General features: G+C 42.8%; 1 protein-coding gene across 1 annotated transcript in view; it reads left to right on the forward strand.

Annotated features, from left to right (window-relative positions):
• The window catches only part of LOC121080420 (SET-binding protein-like), a 63276-nt gene extending 48178 nt beyond the window's left edge, over positions 1 to 15098 (forward strand). Inside the window, exons 3-4 of the mRNA XM_040578440.1 lie at positions 3157 to 3237; positions 14856 to 15098. Of these exons, the coding sequence (XP_040434374.1) occupies positions 3157 to 3237; positions 14856 to 15098 (324 nt within the window). The remainder of the gene's footprint in view (positions 1 to 3156; positions 3238 to 14855) is intronic.
• The last annotated feature ends 1218 nt before the right edge of the window (positions 15099 to 16316 follow it).

A 16316-nucleotide genomic window follows, 5' to 3' on the forward strand; every position in this document is an offset into this window, starting at 1 on the left:
GCGACTGGTTGCAAATGTCCGTATGCTTTTTTTTTTTTTCCTTTCAACATAGCTGCCTAATGTTAGACACCTATTCCCAAATTAAGCATCTTCTCATAATAAGCTTTCCTAAAAAAGAGGTGGAGGTAGTAGCTATTTCAGGTAATGTACGTTGGGAGAGGTACATCTGCAGTTGGAAAAGGAGATGGGATTATTCATCTCGTGCATTGCTTCAGTTTGCTTTTTTAAGGGGATGGTAGAGCCCCTGCATTCTTGTACTGTCCTCTGTTCTCCCTTCATTCTCAAAATACTGACCTTTTAAAATGTGATTAAAAAGCTGAGATGGAGTCTTCAACCTCAAAATAACCTAAAAATTTAACTCATTGGTTTCTGCAATCTAGGAGAAGACACTAACTACAGAGCTATAGAGTTGGTCTCTCTGTAGCCCAACAGCTATATGATTTGCACCTAGTGAAACAACCCCTGTAGGCAAGCCTGGAAGGGGAGCCTGGCTGACATGCAGGGTTTGTGTCTTTTACTTGCCTGGTAGGAGATCTAGCTTCAGGTATAGGCAATGCAGCACTTTGTGATGAAAATCCATTTCATGGAAGTGTTGCTTTAATCATCAAGATCTTCTGACTGTACAAGAAGAAAAAGGATGTTTCTAACAGAGGCTAGGCAAAACACACCAACTCACTAGCTGAATCTGCTGTAGAGAAAGCAGGCTCTAGTTTTAACATGAACTAGCTGGCTGGGGTGATGGCTTTGCAGAGGGAAAAAGAAAAAAAACTATCAAGTTTTGTGTTTGTATTTCCCCTCTGCTCTTGATTTGCAGGTGATTATGGACAACACCTTGCAATTTCTCTGTTAAAGAAAGTTGGTGATACTTCCATCTGGACGGAACCTGGCCATGGTTTGGCATGAGCTGAGGTTGCAGGACCAGTATATCCTAGAAGCCAAAGAAGGGTCTAAAATTGGGAGATTTTCCTTGGTTTGTGGTGTAAAAAGGGCTGGAGTATCTTTTTCAGCATAATGACTTTGCAGTGGATACTGGGACAAATTGACTATCAGCAAGTCTTGTATGGATGCAGTTTCCTAAACACAGGAATTTCCTAAACACAGTATGTTGCTGCTATAGGCACCATAATGTATCCTGGCTGTCAGTCAGCTGCCTGTTAGGAAATGTGTGGGTCTCCCTTAGGTCCTTTTGTATCTCTAACTTGTCTCATGTACTGTGGGGTGTCTAGAAAGTCTCCTTTGGTTAGACAGACAAGTCCTTCTCTGTACCTCAGTTTATTCTCTCTAATGTAATTATTTAATACAATTGCTTTAAATTTTAATTCAAGCACTTCTTTCTGGGGAAAGATTTTAGAATTCAAGAGATTACAGATCAGTTGGTGAAGGACTGTAGTAATGGGGCAAGAGAAAATTCCTTTAATACAGGGGTCCTCAAACTATAGCCTGTGGGCCAGATACAGCCCCCCAGGGTCCTCAATCCAGCCCCCAGTATTTACAGACCCCCCCCCCCCCCACTGCCAGGGGTTGGGGGGGGGGAACCAAGCAGCCACAGATGACTGCCTGCCACTGCATCCACGCGCCAGCCCTTTGTTTAAAAAGTTTGAGGGCCCCTGCTTTAATAGATGGGAGTCACAGGTAGAGGATGCCAGGTGGAAGTAGTCCTCTGAAAACCTCAAAGTTTGACAGGTTGCAATCAGCAGCCCCAACCTTGGGCCTTTTGGTTAGGTATCAGGTACAGGTACTGCCTTTCAGTGTCTTTTTTTCCCAACGTCTCTTTTGGAAAGAGGAGAACAAAATTTTTTTGGCACAGTATCTGACCTTGCTGAGACTTGTGAGATGCTGGGGTCACCAAGTAAGAGATGTCACCAGACCTGGCAGCCTCTCCTGAGGTGACCAGAAGTTTATCTGTCTGTAATTTCTGCCACCAAGGGTCATCTCTCTGCTGTGCCCTGTCATTGAGCGATGGCTGGAATTCCTTTTAATTGTGCCCTTTCTCTTCCTCATCATTTAGGGCAGAGCGCTTCCACTTGGCTAAACTCATTAACTACTTTAACATTGAGGTCTCCTTTTCCGTATAAATTCATCCAGCTGAAATCTTGTGACTCTTCAAGGCTGCATGTCAGCAGATTCTCCCTCTGTCACCCAGCAGATGCTGAGAGTTTATTTTTCAGCTGTGGACGGCAAGTCTGAAAAAAGGCAATGTCTTTGTGGGATCTGTGGGAAAGCAGGTAATTGCAACAGGTTTGTGGGGACTCAGGCTGTGTTACTGTTTGAGCCCAAGGAGCTTTTTGACCAAACCTGCAATCCCAGCCCCTTTCTGCCATGGTGATTTATCAAGATGTTCAGATCTGATAAGCTCCAAAAATGCTTTGGTGGAGAACCAAAGTGACTCAAGTAATCCCCAGAAAAGAACTACTTTAACATGAGGGACCTTGCTGCTGGGATCATGCTCGGTCAGTCTGATGGGTTGTCAATGAAAAGAAGCTGTTTGCACTCCACTTATAAAAGGAGGGTGAGGTGACCCTGTTTCTTTGTAAATCTCTGTTGGCCCCAGCATTTTATTGACATTGCAGGGTCTGTGCCAGCAGTGTTGGGTGGTGAGGGTGGGCTGTTGAATACCTGGGAAGGGCTTGCCAGGGGTTATATGGACCAGTTGTCCTAATGAGAGCAAGTCACACCTGTAGACTTTATTTCACCAAATCTAGCTACACTAGAAGCAAGTAAGCACTAACTTGGTAAGGGTGAACAGAAATACTGGTGTGTGAGGTTTGCCTCAAGTCACTCCAGGTTGGTAAATGTACTCTCTGAGCATGATAGATTTGTTTCTGTTCATGTATGTGTATGAAAACATTGGGTTAAAACAACCTGTTCCTTTTCAGCTTGGCTTGCCCATATTCCTACTGTGTTTTTCTACATGCCTTGCTTTCCTTCTGCCCCTGCCTCTGTGACATCCCTCATGTTGTGTTATCAGTCTTTGGGAAATTCTCCTTGGCAGCCTGGGAGCTACACCTCTGTGGAAGGGTATCTCCCAGCAATGCAGGATGAGCCCACAGGCTTCTCTAATGTCTTTTCTTCCCCTGTTTCTGGTCATAAATGCAAGCCTCTTGGTCTTCAGTGGTTCAGATTGTGCTGATGTTTTTCTTGCCTTATCTTTTATAGGGAAAATTCATTGGAGATGCAAAACTGCTTATGAGTTGTGGTTGCAGAAAAGGGAAAAATGCTCAAAAAGACTCAGATCAGGTCAGTCAATATGTACATTAACTGATGGAAATAAAAGAATGTGTTAACATCTGGTTGATTTGAACTGTACTGTTGCATATCAGGGTTCCTGGACACAGAGTCCTTGACATGGCTGACAATGATACAACATTAATGTTTTTGTATTTGTTATTTCTAGAAAAAAACATCAAACAAGATCAGGCATCCACTGCACTAGGAGCTGTTAATGCCCTAGCCTGACTTACTCCCACTTGGTTTATTTATTCATGAATTCCGTTTCTTTATAAAAATCCACTCCAGGCAATGCCTTTCTTAAAGAATATTGCACTTCCTTGCTGGCTAAATGTATACAACCTTTGGTCTCGTACTGTAGCTGCCTGGATGTGCGATAATTACAGAAAATGTGCTATTCATTGCATGTTTTTGTTCTTAAGTGACACCATCACAAGAACACTCTTTATTGAGGTTCCTCATGATAGACATGTGAAAACTTGTTCACAAACTGATGGCCGGGTTTCAATATTCATTATTTGGAATGAATGGCCCCCTTATTCTGAAATTTGTCAAATTGACATCAGTGGGATCGCTTGTAGGGTTCAGTAATTGCAGGAGAGGTGGGCTGCACTCTGAACGACAGCCAGCTGGTGGTCTCTTCCTTCCTCCTACCATTTTGCACTTATTCAGACCAGACAAGTTTGTCCCTGTCAAAATTTTCAGTTATTATGGCTTTCCGGCTTTGTAGCTTAACAGAAGTTTGAATCCAGATGCCATTCTTTCCAAAGATGAAACAAAATTTGATTTGAGCAGAAACATTTTGTAAATATCGGGTCATTCAATATTAAATGTGGTAGAGTGAAGGAGCTGATCTCAAATATCAAATAACTTGGCTCTCAAATGTACCTTGTGAACAACCCGTGGCCAGGTATAGACCCGAAGCAAATTCAGTGTCCACAAAGCTTCAGGAATTCCTGATAATTTACTGATGGGAAAAGAGATGAACTCTCGGGAGGAAAAATGTTTTTCATTTTCAACATGCATGTTCATCAACCCTAACTAATAACAATGTCTCTGAGCCTTGCTTTGTTAGTGTCTGGGAATATCCAACAACACATCTATTTAGTGATGCTCTGTTGTGAGAAACATTGGCCACATTTATAAATGCTTTATAGGATTGAGTCTTTCATTCATTTTAGAGGTGATTTTTTTTCTTTTTTAATTAGTATTTGCAAAATAACAAATTCATTGTCATGAGCCATACTATCAGTTCACCATCAAGACAAGGATTCTTACTACTTTTCTTTAAAGGATAGCTTCCCATTCTCTCAAATACAAGCTTTATTTTCTCATGTTGAGGTTCTAACATGAGGAGAAAATGAATTTAGAAATGAAACACTTTTAACAATTTTATTTTGATGTACTTGGGTTGAATCACTTTGATTTACAACAGGACTACAGCAGCATCAAACCACTTGTAGCAGAGATTAAAAATGGAATGGGAGCATCTTGATTGCAGAGAGGTTTTACGAAACACTTTCTCTAACAAACCTTGAGTACTGGACCTAAAACTCGTTGATGGCAATAGCTTAATTATAAAGTAGGCAACAGGTTTTGGATGGAAAAAAATCCCATTCCCTTTTATGTTTTCTGGGACAGTGATAAATTTTTCTTTGCATTCAGTTACCTTCTGAAATCTAATTTTTGAGGTCTGATGATGTGTTGACCATCTCAGTTATTCTTTTTTGCTGTATTGGCATAAACTGTTGGGCAAGTGCTTGCTCCAGAAGCTGTAAAGCTCATACATTGTGCCCCTGGCAGGGTCCTGTCTATATTTCAGGGGACAGGAGGTGGATGGGGAGGAAACTAAGACAGAAGGGTGGGTGGCAATGTGGAACATTTGTCTGTGAATGTGGGACCTCACTTCAGCTTATAAATTATCCCCTGGGCCTTGTAGATAAACCCAGACTTCTATGGTGATATCAGCTGGGAAAGGCAAACACTTGCTGACGATTGTAGGCTAATCCTTCAGGACACTAATTACCGGAAAACCAAGGAAGCATTATTTTAGGAACAGCTTGTTTCACTTTGTGAAGGGGAAAAACACTGCACTGGATTTAGTTTTGTTTGCAGAGCTTTACCCCCTCCTTCCGCAACCTGTCTAAGATTTTAAAGATTTACCTTTGTTATTGTTGTTGAGGATTTTTTTTCTTTCTTTTTTTTTGGTCTTGCTTTGTGTTTTCCTGTGATGCCTCTATAAAGTTGTGTGAAAATGCAGCATTCATGAATGTACACATAAGTACGTATGTGTTTTTTATACCATTAACTATTTAAAGGTTTGGGACTAACCAGATACTTTGTGGCTGAATTTTTGTGAAAGGTGATGCTTTGCAAAGAGTTTAATTTTTTTCATTCTTTCAAGTCAATTTGGAAACTTGCAAAAAGTCCTAGACACACTGCCCCACCAGTGAAAATCCCCAGCCGAGCCAAGCCATGACACCATTGCTGAGGATTTCATTTACTGGCATTTCTCCAGCATACCTCTAGACGAGGAGGCGCCTTAACCTCCTTGACCTGAGATCTGCTTCCCTGAGTCTGGCATCCAAAGGCACCTATCTGCCTGGTATTTTCCATGGTGTGAGCCACCAGCATGTAAATCCTGGCCCCCTTGCTGTTGAGGGCAGAAGTCCAAACAGGCTCACACGGGGCTGGGATTTCACAGTGGTCATGAGGATTTGCACCTGAGCCGGAGAGGGACTGGTGGTCTCTGTGTGTAGCCTCCCAGTCCAACTTGAACCCTACAAAATGAGTTGGAAGGCTAAGCAGGGCAAGAAAAATCCCACAAAAGCTTTGAAAACCTCAAAGGGAATACAGATGAATGCACTGAATCCTGTCTTCCATGGATGGTCTTGCTGAAGCTTTGGGTTGCTGAAGCAGGATGACTGAGAAGAGTCCAAAATAAAGCCACCTCTTGGCAGCAACACCACCCCACCCCACCCCCCACCCCCCCCGTCCTTGGCTGCCATTGGCACCATTGCCAGTTTGTGTGCATTCTGGGAGTGAAATTCATCCACGCTCCAAGGCCCAGAACCAGGTCTCTGTACCACAAACATCCTACCATAATTGTAAGGTCCATATATGCTCTTCAGAGTGGTTATTAGTGTCCCAGTAATTTATGCCTCCCCATAAATTATTATACCATTGCTTACTATTTGAGGTGCATTCTTGCATAAGAATGGCAATCCTGGACTAGGATTTCCTTGTGTTAAGTAGTATATTAACAAAGCAGGAAAGATGGTTCCTGGGGAGTGATTTAATTTGTGTACTTTCTGAGAAGAGCAAAATGTCATTTTAAAACAGGAAAAATGTGTGGGTGAACAAATAATGTGCATATTAGAAGCATGCATAAGGTTGAGAACCAGAAGCAGCAGAGCACTCCATATTCTCAGCACATGCAGTTCTTCCTTCTCAGGGTTTAGTTTTATTTGTTTTCCATTGCTTCTCCCAAAAGGTAGGCGTCTCATCAAAATTTAATGGTTCTTATCCTTTGATTTTTTATTTATTTTTTTTTCTCTTTCTCTTTGCTTGACTTTTCTGGTGGCTCGTGTGAGCTTAAGTCTTACCAAGAAGTCAGATCCTCCTGTCCTTCCATGTGTTTGTTTCTGGTTTTAATATGACAAATGTATGCCTCCTCTGGAAATGGTATCCATGCTGCAGAGTAATTATTTAGTGAATGGTGGATCCAGTTCATGTTGGCAAGGATCAGATTAATCATTATTAATCATGACTCCTCTGACAGTAGCCTCATCCCTTGCTAAGTGCTGCTCTTTATTAAGAAGTAATAGCTATTAGGGGATGGCTGGGCCACTGCTCTCATTGCACCGGCACAGGGCTCAGGACTTCTGGCAGGAGACAGAGGAATTCGGTTCAAAATTAAAAATAGACGCACATGGTCCACGTTCCAGAATTGAAATAGGCAGCTTCCCCTGTGGGCTTCTTCAGCCTCATCTGAGTGTCCTCCTTTCCCCTGAAGCCTCCCGAGAGTTTGCCTCTTTCCAAAGGTTGAATTCAGTGTTGGGGATGAAATAATCTCCCTGATGCTTTCTTATTTGTCTGCTTGATTATTTTTTAAAAAAACTTAGATAAATCCCAGTATAACCAAATGTATGTGCAATCCTTGCAAGGATAAGATTTTAAGGTGTAGTGGTTGTAGCAGGTTTCAACAGCTGATAAAACTGCAGATGAGCTTACCTCTCTGGGACTCCACTTGTACCAAGTAGACCCCAAACTAACCACCTGTTTTTGAGGATTTCTGGATTCCTTGAAGAAATGTTGTGCTGTTGAGGTGAGGCTTGAAGTGCTGTTCATCTCATGCACAAAGTTGTGAGGAGTTCAGCTTCTCTCTCCAGGTTACTGGACTAGGGACTGCAGGCTTATAGATATAGCTTATGTGTGTATATATATATGTACATATGTAAGTATGCATATATCTCCTTACCACTTGCGTCACCAGAGATCTGCTGAGAGCAGACAACAGTTCAATTCATAATTATTCTGGTTTTCCTAGCAGTAAAGGTTCTTTTTGAGTAGGTGAGGCAGTGCTATCAATAGATGTCATTGTTATTTCAGCACAAGCACGATGACTTAAGTACTGGATTGAAACCCCACTCCCCAAAATCCACTTTAATTACTTTTTAAAATATTTTCATTGACTGTATGGAAACCCAAGACAAAACCTTTCAGAAGAGAGCAAAGGAAAGAAACACGTCTTTTGTCTCCATCTAGCCCTTCAATACCTGGAGGGTAGCAGTAGAAGCTTGGAGCAAACCTGCCACACTCTTTTGATCTCTGCCAAAGTTGTTGTGGGAGTAACATCGTTTAATGGTTGAAAGAATTTATTGAAGAATAAAAGTACCAGCAAAGACAAAGGAGCCAATACAAATTATCTGGTAAACCACTGTCAGATTTTGTGTGTTCAGGGCTACCGGTAATTTCCAGTCTTAGAAACCGGGGGGGGGGGGGGGGGGCGGAGTTTGGAGGGGAGTGAAGGAGGGTAAAAAGTATATAAATAAACCCACCTCTTTAAATAGCTAACTGGCCTGGCCTGAACTGTGTTGGAGCTAAGTTCCCTTGGCAGCCAGCACTGCAATATCTGTTGAGGGTGTAGCAGAGGGCTGAGACCAGGTTTTGGAGAATCTGCCTCAGGTTTGCTGGCTCTCCTTTGCATTATTCCACTTGTCAGCAAGAAAAGTAATGAAGCATGAAATGAGGGAGTGCAAAGGCTCCCACACTCCATCTGAGCAAGTCTGGATCGCACCCCCACGGTTAATGTTTTTCTCTGCTAAAAAAAATAAAGTAATAAAAATAAATGAAAGCACTCGTGAACTTGGGAATACATGGATGGAAGAAAGGAGGGGAGAGAATTGGGGGAGTGAAGGTACGTTGTCCACCGTCTCCTGCTCTGACTTTATGGCAGAGTTTGGATCTCGGCTTGAAAAACCATTGGATTCTGCACAGGTTATAAAAAGCTAGAACAAGAAGTATGATACAAAGAGAGAAGTTGTTAGATGTTTGCGGTGTCTGGGCAGTAAAGCACCCTTAAAAGTAGTTGATTGAATAAGGCAGTCTAGGTGATCATACAAAGAAACATGGGACTGTAGGAAACTGTCCTAGATCATCCAGTCCTCTGAGATCTCAGGGAACTGTTACATATAACCCCACTGATAAACACATCCCTTTTGGTGCTGGTATCTATTAAAAGCAAGCCGTGTAGCTCTGTCATTGTGCTCACCCCACCAATTAATCTTTTGCTTTCCAAAAAGCCCACTTATACAATATTTCTGCATCTTGTTCCTGCTGCCAGATCAGTGTTTCCCCCCCCTGATATGAGTGTTGGTCTCAGCAAGGTGGACCACCCTTGCTTTTCCATTCACCCACCACAATTTTCTTGCTGCTGGTGGTTTGCAGATGTAAAACAGAAACAGTTCCACTTGTTGAACCAAAATGCAGTAGAAAATTTAATCTCAGAAAACTTTTTTTAAAAACTGGAAATCTTTTCCTCTCAATGTGATCTCTTTGGGGATGAGAGGTATTTGAACGAGAGACACACCGGCTGCCTTTTCTCTGGACCTCCCAATTTCATATAGCAGTTGTGCTTTGGTAATTGCTGAATCTAGTGCTAAGCATCTGTGTTCCTGGTGACTGGGAAAGTTTTTTGGTTTCATTAATCTGTTGTGTGGAATTGAAGCAGTTGTGAAACAGAAGTTGGGTGGATAAGTCCCTATTTTTTGGATTTATGTACATTCTGGAGCGATGTTGTTATGAAAGAAACTTCCTGAATATAAGCCTCCAAACAAGAGACTGAGGTTATGGACGTCCTTTAGAAGTTCAGCTGTAATAGGTTTGTGTTGCAGGGGGGTCCACCTCCCTTCATACAATGTCATTGGTAAGCTGACATTTCTAATGACCTTTTATAATCACCTATTTCCTTTTCTCACTCATTTTATGAATAGTCTTGTACTCACTTCGAGAGTTTCCCACCTTGTGGTCTCCTCTTACAGTTCATATTAATTTCAGAGTGGGTTGGGCTTCCTGTCAAGTGTGGCACAGTTTAGACTGAAGTTCAATAGAGCTTTTCCTTTCTGCAGGAAGGGGGGGGACACACCAAAACCACCCCATAGTGCCCTTTTTTGCAGGAAGGGCTTCAGAAATGTCAGTCAGAAAATTGCTTTTTTTTTTCTTCTTTCTTTTGAGGCAGTTCTGAATGCATGGTTTAACACAGTGCCCTGTCCCTCTTCAAGACGTAAAATTTAGGACTCTGACCTTTTCTTGTGAGCGATGATCCCATGGCACTTTCCCTCCAGAGTTGTAACATGCAAGTCCTGGCGATGTTTTTTGTCCAGGCTCTCATTCAAAATATGTACTCTGCCAACTTGACTTGACTCTGCATGTTCAGTGGGACACATTATTCTTCACTTCCCACCCTAAATTGCTGCCTACCGTCACCTTGCATTGATGGGTCTTTTGTTCCATCTTGGAGGTAGGTTCATTTAAGTGGTGGAGGAGTGGAAGCTGTACGGTTTTGAAAAGCAATTTGAGAGCCCTCTGAATGAAAAGTGCTTCACACATGAAAAAAATTAGTGTTATCAATTGTCATCGTCAGCCTTGAATCTTGAATTTGAAAGGGTCATTTATACTCCTCAAAGGCAAACACGCAGCAGCATGCTGAAAGAGGACTAAAGCAGCTGAAGAAAATGCTGTCTCATGTCATTTCAGGCTCTGCAATCCTAGGGAGCTTTAATAACTATTTTGTTGTTTTCACTGATCTCCCTATATGGGTGGAGAGGGAAAGAGAAGAGAGAAGGTGCGCTGCTCCAGGTGGTCCCATGGCCCTCTGTGGTAGCAGCTTACCTACTGCGAGGAGACTCAGCCAGGGCAGGTTGATTCCCCATTGCTCTCTGGCATTCTGGCTGCATTTGTTGCCTTTCCCACTCTGCCTTGTTCCCATTTCCCCTTAGCAGATGCCAACGTATGAAGACACTATGGCAGGGTCAGTATCAGTCAGCCACCTTTTAGATGACAGATGCCAAGTGAAGCCAGATCCCATCTACTTCAAGGTTCATGCAAACTGAATGGCCTGCTGAGAGCTGGTGCAAGGAAAGAGCAAAGACTTGGTGGAGTGTGACAGATGGAGCAAAGGACAGGCTCGATGGTTGGAGTGTTGAGCTTGCAGCTTTGTGGAGCACTTCATGCCTACCTTGGCATGGGTGCAAAATGCTACCCAAGCAGAACTATGGCACTTTGGACCCTCCTTTTACTCACATTGTACCAGAGTCTATGTCAAGACAAGATGAAAATCTGGTCCTAAATCCCAGCAGGTCATCTGTCTGGAATTGTACCCAATATGGTTGTTCTGCATTCAGCAAATATTCCGTCATGGCATTGGTTATTCATGGGAAATGTATTCAGCTGAATTTTCCAGCAACTCAGGTGATGACTTTTCTGAATTTTCTCAAGGAATCCTGTTTTGCTGTTGGATTGACCATGCTGATGCTCTCTCTAAACAGTTTTTTGTTCCTTATATCCTTTTACTCTTTGTTATATCACACTGAGAGTTTCTTGTTCATGCATACAAGTCTGGTTTGGTGAGAGTTGGTAGCAGCCTAAGATATGTGTGTACCTTGAATTTAAAGTTTCCTTATATAGGTCAAAATCAGTTTTTAAAACATTACCTACTGGAAACCACTCAGAAAGCTCTGTCAAATGAAACAGTAACCAAAGTGGTCTTTGTAGAAGAAAAGAAATCATCCTTTGTGCAGGGAAAAAATAATTCAAGCTATAGTTGGAAACTCTTTATAGCAGGTGGAAGAAGAAGTGGTTCAGTGTCTACAGAGCCAGCTCACCCTTCAGAGATGCTGGTTCAGTCCCTTGGTCTGCCACAGGTTTCTGACAGAACCAGACATGTGATTTAATTCCGTCAGGACCTTAGCTCTCTTTATAAAGGAGTGAAAGCAGCACAGATATCCTTCATGTTAAAGACTGGGGAGTACTTGGATATTAGCGTGGTGTAGGCCTTGCCTGAGGTAGGTTAACACCAGTGTGAAATATAGCACAGCTCTGTCGTGGTTTAACCCCAGCCAGCAACCAAACAGTACTGGCAACTGAACACCACGCAGCCACTTGCTCACTCCCACCCACCCAGACGGATGGGGAGGAGAATCAGAAAGGAATGTAAAACTCGAGGGTTAAGATAAGAACAATTTAATCATTTAAACAGAATAAAGAGATAAGAACAACAGTAATAACAATAACATTAATAATAATTATAATAACAATTAAGATGGAAAGGTGGGGGAGAAGGGTAAAATCCAAAGGAAGGGAAAAGGAAAAATAACCAAGTGATGCACAGTACAACTGCTCACCACCCGCTGACTGATGCCCAGCCAGTCCCCAAGCAATGATTCCCCCCCCCGCTAACCCTCCAAGTTTATATACCAAGCATGACGTCCCATGGTATGGAATACCTCTTTGGCTGGTTCAGATCAGTTGACCTGGCTGTGTCCCTTCCCAGTCTCTTGTGCCCCTCCAGCCCTCTGGCTGGCAGGGCCCAAGAAACCAAAAAGTCCTTGACTTAGTATAAACATCACCCAGCAACAAGTAAAAACATCAGTGTCCTATCAGCATTGTTCTCACATCAGAGCCAAAACACAGCACTGTACTAGCTACTAAGAAGAAAATTAACTCCATCCCAGCTGAAACCAGGACAAGCTCCTACTAGCATCCTGACAGAGGGAATTTTTATTCTTTTTCATGTCATATCTTAAAAAGAACCAGGCAAAAATCTGATCTGAAGTAGGAGAAAAATAAAAGAAAAAAGCCATATGATTCGGTGCAGGACTAAATCCCCTCTGCAACTGGTTCCAGCCTGAAGGATATATTCACAGCTGGGTTATAAACCCTCAAACCCAGACAACATAACATTAACTAACACAATATTACTAAGGCACTGCTGTAATGGGATCGTTCTGCTATGGCTCATGGGTACATTTTAAGTGTCATCAATTTAGTCTACAACTGGAGACTGTTAAGTGCAAAACCATTTTAGCAACTGCATCTCACATGCAGGAATGATCGAATATTAATGGATTTTTTTGAGAAAAAATACAGGGAGGAAAATGAAAAACCACAGGAAACCTTACTGTCCTTTCTCAGGTAGGGAAATTCCTTTTTGGAGGGTGGCAGGATCAGTCTCACAGCTGAGTAGTGGTGTAGGTGGCCGGGGAATTGACCCTCATTCTCCAACACTGATCTGTTATACAAACTTAACCAAGTTATTTCACCACCATTTTCCTTCTTAGTCTTATCTCTTCCAGGATATGAGTCATTTGGCAGAGTAGTTATTTCACTCCATTGTTGGAACAGGTCAGACTCTACCTGCACAACACTGGGACGGAGCAAACAGGAAAAAGTTCTGAGGAGTGAGGCCCTGTGTTTTGTCCCACCAAAGATGCCCATCATGACTATTTTGGTAGCTGCTGTCAAGCCCTTTAAAAAGAGCTCAAAATGTTTTACAACTGAGTGGGAAATGTGATTACCTTACCCCAAAGCTGGGGTCAGAAAAGATGATAAAATTAACTTTCCCAGCCCTGTGTCCTTCTCAATAGACCCTGGGCTACTTGGTCTTTTACCTTGTCACATTGTAGGCATAGGAAAACATCTGATGATGAGGTGGAACAAAAGTTTCCATTTGGATATGGATATCTCTGTTGTCTATTGGTGTTATGGGCCAGGACTTGGGTAAGCATCCTGAGGCTGCCTGGGTATCCATGTAAACAGGATGACAAGGAGATGGTAGCACTTTCCATGAACCCTGCGTTCCCCAGGGCTGCAAGGTCGGAGCTCTTGCAGGCGTTTTGCAGGGCACTCCTATGGGTTGACTTTAGGTGACTGACTGACATGTTGTTGAGGCATCCATACCTCCCCTCACTGCCTGTGTTGGGAACAGAGGCTCTGAGTTGAACCACAGCTATTTTCATAAGGAAACCAATTGAAATATCTCTCTGAACATCCTCCCTAGAGGTCAGTGGTTGTACTTAGAAAACAAGGGAGTGATTCCTGATGAATAACAGCCTGCAGAAGCTTTTATATTCACCTTTTATCATTATAAAATCATGCTGAAGAGGCTGCAAGGCAAAGAAACTCTCAAGCTTCATTTTTGAGAAGCTGCTAGGATGAAGACAGGGGCATTTCAAAATCAATACCGAAGCTTGTATTCCAAAGAGCAAATGGGAGAGTCATTATAAGCTGCTTTACTTCTCATCTCCAGTTCCCCATATTCATAACTTAAGCCCTGTCATTTGGATTTATCCTCTGTGGCCTGTAGTGACACCAGGAAAAGTCCTTCTTTTTAATTCTGTGGCAAAAAAAAAATAAAAAAAAAACCCCAACCAATGCTGCAGGGTAGGATCATAATATCCCCACAGAAGTTTAGGGCTTAAATGTTTCATGTTGGTCACCAGATTTTGCTGTCTTCTCCCTCTCCTGTTTGTCCTGGTCCTCCCTCCTCTGCTGTTACACATCAATCATCCTCTTTCCTAGAGGCTATGCTACGAACAGTGTAATCCCAGAGAGAAAAGATACTGATACAGCCAATCCTGCACATGGCTATTGCCCTATCCTTGGAGATGCCATCACTAAATCTAATGATAGGCTTTTGCTGATGGGGGTGTTTCAGCTAGACTGGAGAAAGCAATAAGGGCTGTAATCTAAGAACCAAGTTTTGCCATCCTTGGGTGATCTGTTGTGTCTCCATCCATTTTTATTTTAAGTGGTTTTCTAAACTTCTTTTTCCTTTATTCTTGAATTGTCTGATCTTGGCACTTACAGCATCATAACTACAGTTTCCTCGCCTGCCATATTTTTAATTATGACCTGGAAATGAACCTTAAGCCTGACTCAGCCAACCCAACTGAACTATTCATAGCACATAAAGGACTGGTGTTGAATTAGCTAATGACTTTTAAATAAGGAAGTCTTCCTCTATAGGCTGCTTTTTGGAGAAAATACCACAGGCTCAAATGCTGTTCTGTTAAGTGGCCTTCAGAAGAAATTTTTGGGTTGATTGGGGTTTTTTTTTGGTTTGGAAGTCAGATATGGGTTTGGAGGAGGTGGCATTACTCACCTGCAGAAAAATCCCACAACAGTATATTCAGGAGAAGCTGATGAACAATGGTCGACTCTTGGCAAGTCCAGGCAGTGACAGCTTGTTCCAGCTGCACCATCTCCCTGCTCCTGTGTTTATTGAACCGGACTTGAGGCCACGTGATATTCTGCTGGCAACTTTGGGAATGAACTTGGATGGGAACCCAGTACTTTCTGTCATCTGCTAAGCCCTTATTGAACCCCACTATTACTTTTTCTAACTCCCCTTTGGACTTTGAATTACATGGCAGTGAACATAGCACACGTGAGTAAGAGCTCACTTGGGTGGTCCCATTAAAAAGACCAGGTTTGCTCTCTTGGCTGCAGAGCCATTCCAAACATTGCTGCTATTTTTCCTCCCCCAGCATTTCTCAACTGCCTTTTCCCCCCCACACACCTCTTCTTCTTTTTTTTTTTTTTCTTTTTTCCATGCCCAATCTATTAATATGCCTTTTAACCAGTTAACTTTGGAACCAAAATATGAACTGCATAGGAGGCAGCTTTTCTGGAGGTTCATAAAATATGTATTGGAGCTGGGAATATAAAATGGTCCCATTTTGTAGCAGACAAAACATATAAAGTGCTGAGTGAAAACTGAGAGGGACCCAACTTAAACCTTTGAAAATCACTGCCAGTTCCAATGTGCTGTATTTATTTTGACTTGGAAGGGTCAATGTGGTCCAGATGAGGTCATCTGGTTAGGAGCACACGTGTCCGTGCCAAGCCGGGAGGGAGGGAAGCCTGCAGGATGCTTCAGCTCTGAGGTGTTGAGCTGCCAGGGAGCAGCAGTGGGAGCGGGGCAGGCAGCCCGTCCATGTGTTGATCCTGGCATCAGAGCATAGCGCTGGGGTGGAGGTGTTGTAATGTTTAAGTTGATTTCTCTTAAGGCAGGCGGGACAGTGCAGCTTTTGTATCCTCAGCTGTTTGCTGGGTAGGGTAAGTGGAGGCAAAGCTTGACGTGCTCTAAGAATTTGGGGATGAGGGAATATATTTAGGTAGGGGTGTCTGTAGTTACTTGTTCATATGGCTTCAGGTGGCAGTGAGCGTGTTATTTTGTTTGCATGGCTCTGTCTTTCAGCTTGTTGTCTTTAACCCTTGCCCTCTCAGCACCTGATACCTGCTCAGAACCACTTTACTTTCTCTTCCCTCTGCTCCTACATCTTCCCTTACTCCTCTCATCAACAAGATTAATAGCTCTGCCATTTCTCTCTATGAAATTTCACTTTTCTCTCCTGGAGTTCCATCTCTGCTCCTCGTTGTTCCATCCCAGCAGGTGGGTTCCTGTGCCATCATCAAGAAGCCCCATCCTCCCTGCTCCTCCCTCCCACCTCTCTGCCAGCAGCCTGTTTGCCAACACTTTGCAGGAGGAAGCTGCCTCTATAAAAATAAACTGTGCTGAAATCTGA

The sequence above is a fragment of the Falco naumanni genome, chromosome W (genome assembly GCF_017639655.2).
Source record: "Falco naumanni isolate bFalNau1 chromosome W, bFalNau1.pat, whole genome shotgun sequence".
NCBI classification, from domain to species: Eukaryota; Metazoa; Chordata; class Aves; order Falconiformes; family Falconidae; genus Falco; species Falco naumanni.